General features: G+C 37.2%; 1 protein-coding gene across 1 annotated transcript; it reads right to left on the bottom strand.

Moving 5' to 3' along the window:
• Positions 1-6,375: 6,375 nt before the first annotated feature.
• YWHAH (tyrosine 3-monooxygenase/tryptophan 5-monooxygenase activation protein, eta) lies at positions 6,376-9,206 on the bottom strand. The gene is made up of 2 exons (XM_009701243.1): positions 9,152-9,206; positions 6,376-7,855 (listed from the first exon to the last, which is right to left on the bottom strand). The coding sequence occupies exons 1-2, from the start codon at positions 9,204-9,206 to the stop codon at positions 7,161-7,163; spliced, it is 750 nt and encodes a 249-aa protein (XP_009699545.1). The 3' UTR covers positions 6,376-7,160.
• Positions 9,207-10,985: the final 1,779 nt, after the last annotated feature.

Below are 10,985 nucleotides of genomic sequence, written 5' to 3'. Positions count from 1 at the left end.
AGAATAGCAATGTCAAATACAGGCTCAGGGATACGAAATGAGAGCTCTATTACATAATCAGACTTCATAACCATTGAACATTAGTTTTGCAGTTAAGAGGCAATGTTGCCATATATTTGTTTTTAAATCTTAAAAAAAAAAACCCTACCAAAACCCAACTAAATCTTTCTTCAAAAGCATAGCAAAAAACCAACTTCTAACAAAATTCCACCTCATTTCTCTCAGTCAGGAACTCACTTTACATCTGCCAAATCTCTCAGAGTAGTTACTGGGCAGAATTTGCATAAAGTATGTATTTTAAAATATACTTACATTCAAGTATTTGCAAATAGAAATTTCAATGGCATATTAAATCAGCATGTGGTATGGAGTATAATATCCTGAAATTTAGACATAGATTCTAAAAACTCAATCTAAAACAATAAACAAAAGACGGTTAATTTCAGCTCTGGAACAATTTTTGCTGAAAGCCAAGATAAAAATACTTCAAGTTTTTTTTTTTGAGGAGGTTAAAGGAATGGTTATACTGTCCAAAAGAGACTAAATTAAATTAAAAAGAGTCCTGTAAATAACATTACAAATTTAAGTCCAGAATCCACTAAGCTTGCTAACTCAACTCTCTAACTGTAGAAAGTAAGATCATGAAAAGGTGATCAAAGATGAGAAAAAAAAGAGAGAACAGCTCTTTCTACATTTTTGTTGCTCCTGTTGCTGTGTAATTATTGGCTCAAATATTTTTTCTCAAAAAGTGTTTTGTTTTTCTGTTTTTTTTTTTTTCCACAAAGAACAATAATAGTGAAAATCTAATGTTTTCTCATATATGCCTCACTAGTGGAAGATGACTATTATAGTAATAATAATCCAGAAGCTGGTGTATTCTAAATCAGTTTATAGTCTTGAAACAGGATACATTCCTTGTTATTCACATTTGGCATTTTATTACTCAGTAGAACAAAATACAGAATTAGATTACAAAAGAACTTTCAAAAGTTCTCCATGGTAGCGTATGCTTTCATGGAAAACTTTTTTTAAAATTTATCATACTCTCCTAAAGCTTTTTTGTCTTACCTGCTTCCAAAACATTCTTATTTGAAATAGCTCTTTTCTGAAGGTATTTTACAATATTCCAGGGCTTGATCTTGCTCTTTCACATGCAGAAGACAAACTTCCTTAACTTCTAAGGTCTCTTGCCTCCTGCAGTATTTCCAGAAATATTTTACACTGCTCTATCATCTTCATACTACATAGACACAAGCATAAAAACCAAATGAGGAGCCTGAATAACCATACCTGTAGATTATTTTCTTACAGACATGACAATGGCTGTTAACAACTATATGAAAGAACGGTTATCTGGGACTAGTTTGGGAAAGGAATTGTATCAACAAAGTACTTGCTCACTTGAGGGCATGCAGGTAAAGGTAGCTGGAAGCCTGGCTTACTTTATTTCTAACAGATGGCTCAGTTTCTGACACTAATTAAAAATCTACCTCACCTGACCTCAGTGTTTGGAATACCTCTTCATTTATCTCAGAAATCATTAAGACTCATCAATTAAACTATCTGCATCTATGCGGAACTTCAACTACTTTGGGTTTGTTCGGAACAAGATCTAAGCATCCTCTATCAATTATGTGTATAATTAACTTTGCACTCTTCAAAAAGCGTCACTGATTTCAATGAGCTTCAATGAACCTAAAACGGTATCCAACAAGTTTTTTTCATGTTGTTGCACTGGTTTTTAGTTAATTTTTCTTGAGCAGCTGTGTTGAATTAGTTCAAATATGTCGTGTGGATAGAATTAAAAAACAAGAATCCAAAGCACTGAAATATTTTTCCTGTTTTCTCTCTGTCCTTAAACTCAAACTGGTTTCTTCAAGGATTTCAGGCTGGTCTCACACTGACAGAGAATATTTGATAAAGTATACTGACACTGGTTTTCACCCTTCTGACTTTCATTAAATCATTCTCATGTATGACTTAAAATACAGCTTTTTCATCTCCTTCAACCTGAGGCATACTACCATAATTTCTTTTCTAGATTACTATATAGCAGCCCATTGCAGCTGCTGAAAGAAGCCACTAGAGTAGGTTAGGTTAGGAAGTACCCTCATGCTCCTTTGGAAACACATCCAGCTCTAGAAGTCAGTCCATCCAATTTACTTGTGATTTAGGTCACAAGTGCAAGTATCAAGGATGGAAAACCACAAACAGAAGGCAACATAGAAAAACTATTTTCAAACCCATAGTTATACCGAAGTAGTCACTACAAAAAATGATTACTTACCAGAGTAACTGTGGTTCTTTGATGTGTGTTATCCATGGAGATCTCAATCTCATTACTCTTCTTAAGGTTTCTGCTTGCCTAAAACGTCAGCATTCCTCAGTGCTGTTGCTTACATTGTATAATAAGCCTCCTATTGCATACAGCCTAAGGAGTTTAGTTTCCCATAGCATTGGCACATTTTGTTCCAGTGCGGGGTTCGAAAGGGTGTGGGCATGTGTGTACTCTAAGAGGTGAAAGCAATTGCTTATATAAAATTTGAACATATTTGAGCGAATTAGGACATAGACTGAAAGTACCTCTGTCCCTATAAAGACCACATTATTAATTTAAGGTCTGACCATCCTTTAGCTTTCAGGCTCATACAATATCACATAAAATGCTGCTTTACTGTTAGCAGCTATCAGGTCGTTAACAATTCAAGGATACTCGTATACCTTGCTAATATTACATCAACCCCCTCAGAGTGACTTAACCTTTCAATAACATTTGCCTGTGAAAGGCATAGAAGGATTGGTTCTGGATGAGAGTAATGCTCAGATGGACCCTCATGTAACCAACATAACCCTCACCGTGTCAAGATTAGCAAGCATCCTACTATGCCTGAAATAAGGCAATGTAAAGAAAGCTCCCAGGGCCGGTAGGCAGTCACTCAACTTTAAGCCTTTCCATTGGAAAGAACGTTACAAACTTCATCTAAGCACTTTTGGCAAACACATCTGGTGTCTTCAAACAATAAATTGGGTGTAGCCTAGGATTTTTTTATTTTAGAGTCTGAGAGACAGAAGACATGACTTGGAGGTCACCTAAGAGACATACCAGTTCCAAAATATCTGCATCCTATGGTCCACTGGAGAATATTGCAATAAACGTGTTATTCATCTGCTTTAGTTTCCTCCAGATCATTGCTACAATAACCATTACAAAAAAGCATATAGCGATCCCAGGGCCCAGAAAGTGAAAAAGCTTGTGAAGTGGAGGCAAGAATATGGATAGCACTGGAGCATTTCTTTTTCTTGCTGTATAGAACACTGTCTACTGACTCCTACCAAAAAACAATCACAAAAACATGCTCTCTGCACCATTGGATAAATCACTGACAACTGGACAACATGGGAGAAGTATCTGCTCTCCTACCGAAAATCTAACATACTGCTATACCGCTAGCAGCAGAAGCAGGTGAAAGAATTTGACTTAGAAGACTTCCTGAGACTCATTAGACAAGCAGTCATCAACTTATGCAGAGCAACCGTGTCTGTCAACACTTGCTTTATGAACCCCTAGCAAGGACAGAAATGCTTTTTATGCCACAGGGCACCCAGAGCAGTAAGATATTTATATTTAATGAACTTCCTGAAAAAAGCACAGAGTATTTGAAGATTTAGCTAAATAATTCACCTTGTTTTCAGGGAAGCAGTCACTGCTACAAAGCTAAAAGGCAGATCACACAAAATAAGGGTACACCTAAGTACAGTCAGTCTTTCTGCAGCTTTAAGTACAGCCAGAACTACTTCTGGGATTATGACCTTGTGCACACAGTTACTTGACTACGCCCAATAACTTCCCTCACTTACCTTTAAGTTCATCACCCTCAAAAGAACTTGATCATCACTCAGGTATACTGAGATTATAGCTTGAATAATCTTAAAACCACAGGTGGCCCAGCACAAACACATGCCACCACTTGCAGGAAAACAACCTGCCAGCTGTTCCTTATGACGAATTTCAACTCTTCCATGTTTCAGAGGGAGCTAGTCCATAAACTTGAGAGAATCTTATCCTGTTCACCAAATTCTACTTTGCCGGGAGCGCTAGATAACAAGCTGCCTACCTTTGACAGTTCACTGACAAATTTTATGTCATTTTGGTGAGTTTTATGTCAGGACGTTCAATTAAGAATCTCTTGCTATTCCTAATTCTTTGCAATAGTTCCTCTGAAGATCCTTTACTCAAGGTATGAAATTCTTGGATGGCAGTTGCTACTTTCCAATCATGTCTAACTTATGCTATTAGATCCTGATACCTGCTACAAAGCCCAGATAATTTTGAAGTATTTATCACCTTTAGACAGAGCAAGCATACCAAGTCCAATATGTAATACCCCAGTTAGTATTCCTAATTTTCCATCACCTCCAGGAAGACACTGAGGGCCTCTACATTCATGAATTGTCAGAATGCCTTCAGTCAGCCAGAATGTGTGACATGATAGTGATTCAATGAAGGAACTGCAACTTTTCACATAGCTTCCTAACATGCAACTATCTTCTTATCTGTCAATACTTACGGCTATAACAGATTTACCCATTGAAATTTATACTGCTTGGGAGAAGGGAATCCATCTTTCCAGCAGAGTCATGTCAGTAAGCTATTTCAAACTAGAATTTCATACTTGATGATATCCAGCAAAGATTTACCCAGATTAAGGGCAGTACAGGTAACCACAACCTGATGGGTATAAACTTTCCCATCAGAAATTATTACAAGCACCCAGGAACTGCACCATTCTACAGAATCCTTTTGGTCTCCATTTTGGATCTTATGCACCAGGTCAACAGCTAGTCTTCAACTGCCTAGTCCAAAGATGTCAGAGACTTGCTGACTCACTTGCAGACTACATAATGCTCATAGTTTTGTGACAAAGGATCTGCATAAGACAGTAACTAAAATAAGAAAGGACTCCTTAGCTTTTGAATTAACAAAAAGATAGTGGTACTTACATAAACAGAAAGAAAATAAACCTAGTGATTGTCAATAATACTAATTATTAACGAGCCAGTGTTTCAACATAAAAGGGCAGTGTTATTACCAAGTTCTACCTTGGTTCCACAGGGGAAGTTAAGCAGATCTGAGGGGAAGGAAAGGACGCTATAGCAATCTAGGAGACAGGTAAATCCCAGATGGATATTACTGGTCAGAAGACTCCTACGAGGTTTACTTGCAAAAAGGGGACCTGAAAAACAGGGATTTGTATATTGTTTGATGGAACAGCAGCAAATAAGAAAAAGTAACTTCCAGAATAGGCCCTGGCAGACAGTACTAATTTATATTAAATACACACTTCAAACTACTTTAGGAGGCCAAGCACCTCAAGTTTATACAGCAGCACAATATCAAGGATCTGCATTTTCACCTTTCAGATGCTGCATTAGTCTCTCAATTGTCACCAACTTTACTGATGTAATAAAACTAGAATTATCTAGAAGGCGATAGAATACACACAAATCTACCATTAAAAATTCTAATCCTCCAGATACTTAAAAATAAGTTGTGCTGCTTTTAAAAACTATGACTGGTTGTTGTAGGTATTCAGACCAGTAATATTTATTGCACAAATCAAAGAAAAATAGGTTCAGATAAATGAGAACTTACGTGACCTTTGAGCTAGCTCAGGTGTCATTAGCAGTCTGGACACAGCAACACGTAACAGCTAACTTTTCCTGCTTCTGTAACATACCATTACAGAAGTACGTACGGAACCAATAAATATATATACACACACACTAACTGTTGGGAGAAAAAGAAAAAAAAAAAACCAAAACTAACATAAGCATAAGTTTGGGGACTAGACTTAAGTTAGCTAAAATAGAGAGGCATTCTTTAAGAACAAATACTGCTTCTGTTTGAAGCAGGTAAATATGAAATAGAGTTATGGGGATTTTCACGTGTAAACGTGATTTGGTGGTTAGCACTTGAGAAAAAAAAGTTTAGAAGTTACAGTGGACAGAAGCAAATACAAGTCTCTACACCAGTATGACAAGTAATGTTCTCTACAACTGTTAGGCTCCTGAGTACAATTGCATTACAACTGCTCTATCAAGTAAGTAACTAAATATACCACCTTTGGAAACTCCACTTTAGCACAGGTGAGCAGTATCACATTCCAGATGGCTGTGGGTGGGGGTTTGGTTTTTGTGGGCTTTTTTTGGTTGTGGGGTGGTTTTTTTCCTTATTTTCATCATACTGGGCTTGTTTGTTTTGTTTAGCATGTGGCACAACTTCACGTTAAACTTTCGATTAAGTATGTTTTAACCCATCAGTGATGTGTTAGGTAACTCAATCTCTGCTCTGAATAAAAGACAGGACAGCTTACGTAGAGATAACATCCCCGAAGCAGCATTTTATTTTATTCATTTAATTCCAAAACATTTAATTTAGAAGTCTGGCATATCAGTCATCCATCTTAACATGGGCTAATATTGACATCGTGTTGTCAGAATACACAGACAACTAAACAGCCAAAGAGTTTACAAAAAATAAATTCATGATTCTTCAAAACAACTGCAAAAGGTTACAAGTATCAAAACTCTTAGGTAGATGCACTGCATTGAAAGAAACTGTGCACATAAGTCAGAGGCAAAAAAAACAAATTGCAACTGAAACCTCACATTTCAAACAGTTTATTGTAAACTGATGACCAGGGTTGTCATTTCACATCAGCTTAACTGTTTTCATTGACTGAAAAAAGTTTGGGGTGGCTAATTTACTTTGCATGCACAAAATGTACTGCTTTTAACAGAACTGTCAGCTCATTTCAAATGGAAAAAAATTGAACTGGAATCTAATTATCTTCAATCACTTTCCATTATTCTTTCTCATATTTTCCAATCAACAGGCAAACTAAAAATGCCTCATTTACTATGCATCTTTCTGCACTGCTCACGTGCAACTAAGATAGATAGGGCCAATACACCAATCAATCCATCAATGCCCATGAAGACTCATCTGAAACTGCTTCTTGATAAAGTGGACAGCAGATCTGAACAGCTGTACAATACAGATATGCTTAGCACTAGATATTTAGTGTGACTGTGGCAAGGAAATATCGGTGATGATGGGGATGGCGAAGTGAATGAAAGAGGGATCGGAGGAAAGCTTTTTAATTATTGCCCTCTCCTGCTTCTTCATCTTGCTGATCACTCGTCCACAGAGTGAGGTTATCTCGAAGTAACTGCATGATGAGAGTGGAGTCCTTGTAGGAATCCTCATTTAGTGTGTCCAGCTCTGCTATGGCATCATCAAAGGCTTGTTTGGCTAAAAGGCAGGCCTGCTCAGGAGCATTCTGGATTTCATAGTAGAACACTGAGAAATTGAGTGCCAGCCCAAGCCTAATTGGGTGAGTGGGCTGCATGTGCTCCTTGCTGATTTCAAAAGCCTCTTTATAGGCAGCTTCTGAGGCTTCCACCACACTGTTCTTCTTCTCTCCAGCAGCAACTTCTGCCAAATAGCGGTAGTAATCCCCTTTCATTTTCAGGTAAAAGACCTTGCTCTCATACTGGAAGTCATTGCAGTTCTTGATCAAGTATTTATCAAGGAGAGCCAAAACATCATTGCAGACTGTCTCAAGCTCCTTTTCTATCTTCTCCCTATAGGCTTTAACCTTCTCCAGCTTCTTCTCATTCCCATCTGCCATAGTCTTCTGCTCTATGCTGCTGATGACACGCCAGGAAGATCGTCTAGCTCCAACTACATTCTTGTAGGCTACAGACAGCAGGTTTCTATCCTCATTTGAGAGAGGCTCATTCAGTTCAGTTACCTGAAAATACAGACAAAGATCAAATTTAAAGGGTTTGTCTTAGAGAAGAGCATGCAAACTTCCCTTCAATAATTCCATCATTGAGTGCAAGATTCAAAATTCCTTCTAGATCCCAAAATTTCTTCCAGATAAGACTCAATTTGTAATTTTGAAGTTTAAAACTGTTTCTGCAGTCGACTTGAGTGAAAACCCCACCGTTTTGTTGTAACAGAATGGGTATTTAGTAGACCCATTGCAAAGCACATTCACTGAATAAAAGTGAGTCAGGCTTGTGTAACGGAGAAGCATTCAGAGAAGGTAGGCTCAGGTTTTTTTAGGAAGTCTGCTATAATTATGCAGACTACACACTTAGTGATGAATTTAAATGTACCTAGAATACCAGTTTTATGACTCTGGAACACAGCACAGACACTGGAAACTGGTGCAGTTCTTGCATTTCTTTCCCCTGCTGCTTTCTTTCATTCAACAGCAGAGATGGGAAGCGCTGCAGTCATTATGTTTAAGCTCTGCACAGCACAAATGGAATTAGTGTTTCACAGTTATCTTTCAGTCACTTAGTGAGCAATTATACAATGTAATACAAAAGTTATCCTGATTTCCGTCAGCTGGTGGCTGCAGACAAATTTCAGAGATAGGACATGAACAAAACTGCATAGAAATAGAACAGGAAATCAAGAAAAAAAAGTCATGATCAACTCCAAATTCCCAATACAAAAAGCTGGGATAGAGGAAGGATCATACTTCTAATACTGTATTTAGGCCTATTTCACTCGCTGTGTTAATTTACAGTCAGACCTAGAGTCACTTGAAGTTGTTCTACTTTTGCGAATTTACAAACATGAAATTAAACTCACAGGAATTATGATGAAAAATATAACTTTAAGCATACTGCATTAAAAGAAGTCACTAGAATTCTACGGATATGCACTTTGGTGTGAAAGTCCTTGCTCAGACACTACTAAAATCATTAACTATTTCTTAAAAAATGTGCATATTTACACTGCTTGACAGACATCAGAATGTTCACAACCAATACTTGCATACTACAAGTAATCAACTCACAAATATTTACGCTATTCTGAGACTGCTGGTGTAGCCAGTGAACCAACCAATAACTGTGCATTTTCCAAGTCTAAAAAGTAATTTATATGAATTATAACTGTTACTGCAAGAGAGCGCTTACTTTCAAATTTAGGTTTTGTTCTTAAAATATTCCAAGTTAACTAGTTTTATCTCCAAAATGCCTTTTCCCAACAGCTCAGGAACCTGAACTCCCAAAAGACACTGCTCTGCCTGGCCTAATACAATTAGAGACAATCTACAGAGAAACGCACAGGAATCAACTCTAATGTAATCTTCATAATCTTCTTCGCAGCCTCCAGTCAACATCCTTCCAATAAACCTTCCCTCAATAATCTCTACTACAACCCAGCTATCTAGTAAAGATACTAACTCCTTCAAGATGTAAAGGCTCAGCTAAGAGCCCTTTATTTCCTACAGTCTATTAGGGCAGCACTTCCTTTTACAAAAAATAAAGAAATTCACCAAAGACGACTACTAATCACTTGGTCATTCCTGCACTGCTGGAGGACTTTTCTTGAAAGTTTATTGCAAGTTGTCAAACACAATGATTGATCTAAATGAGCCAATAATGTTTTGCTAAAATCTAAACGTCATTTAACCACACAAATAAATCCTTTTTTCCCCCACCTGTCTTTGTTATCCTTACAGTATTGAAAAAAAAAAATGAAAAAATATAATGATCTGTTAATATACTACTGAGCTATAACACCCACAAAAATGAAAACTGAGTATGGAAAAGCATACAAGACACAAAAATAACTTGAGGATGACTTAGTGGGACAGGACAATAGCAACAGAAATGCCACCTCTTGGCTTGGCAGTCCAGACTTCATACGAAAAAGACTAAAGTTACAAGAAGACTGCAACCACAGCTGTCCTAATTCTTCACCTGATACTTCATCACCTTTTTTTGCCTCATCCTCCACTTAACACTGCTGTTCTCTGCCCTCAGCTAACTGCTACCTTCATGTTCATCCCTTTCCCTCTGCTTCAAACTAAATATCCTGCTAAATGCTGGTATTTAGGTATTCAATAACTAAAAAAAATGCACTCATCCTAAACCTTAATTATAATTATTTCTTCTGCCTCCTTAAGGTGGTTTCTTAAACTTTCTATTAGAAACTTTTAAGGACAAATGTCTTCTGTGTATTCAAAACACCAAAATTGCATTTTACAGTACATAACAAATGTCCTGGGAACAATCAAAAAATTTTGAGTACTAAACCCTGAATTTTCACTATGCTATATAGCTGGTGTATTTACTTAAGGGGAGATAAATGAATCAAGTTTTCAAATTTCATCCAGTTTGTCACAAGAGACAAAACACAATCTTACAGGAATATCACTAGCCTTGAAAGAGTATTTCAGGTTTTTTTCTAGTCTATCGTCTCTCTCGTGATGTTATTTAATTGCAGAAAATGCATCACAACACCCACCCTGAAAAAGGACAAGATAAAACCAGACACGTTTCTCTTCACATGTGGAGATGGGATGTACAGAAAAAGAAAACTTGAAATGCTGAAGGAAATGTGTTTCTTCCTATCTTCCATTCTACCTATAGCCTTTCCTTAGTAGAAAATATCTTGGAACTGCAATAATTTACTTTTATATTTTAGATGAAGACACACTTTCTTATAATGGTTGTTAGGAAAAACAGAAGCACTTAAAAGATGAAAACCCATTTGTAGTATGACTTCAAAGCAGTACTTACTTACTCAGGTGCTACTCTCTACTTGCCTCATGCAAACACACACCTCTCACAGCTAAGTTTGGGGTGATTTTCAGTCGTGAAGCAGATGATGCAATTGAACACACAGACTATGACCTGCTAGCAGTTTTCATTCAGACTGACCGTCTGCTTTTTGTAACAAGACTACAGTCTAAATAATTTATTTCTATAATACTTACACAGATCTCCTCCTCTGCTTTAGGCCCACAAAGTTTTCACAGTTTACTGGGAAAAAAAGGGGAGTATATAAAAGGAACTCTGACCATAACCCTGGAATTCCTAACTACACACGCTGATGAGCGTGACAGTACTGTATCAGCTCAGAAACTACTTCCATGTGTGTGATCCCACGTAGG

The sequence above is a fragment of the Cariama cristata genome, unplaced genomic scaffold (genome assembly GCF_000690535.1).
Source record: "Cariama cristata isolate BGI_N322 unplaced genomic scaffold, ASM69053v1 Scaffold17445, whole genome shotgun sequence".
NCBI lineage: Eukaryota > Metazoa > Chordata > Aves > Cariamiformes > Cariamidae > Cariama > Cariama cristata.
The sequence above is the reverse complement of the archived record's forward strand: the minus strand, read 5'-3'. Positions and strand labels throughout refer to the sequence as shown.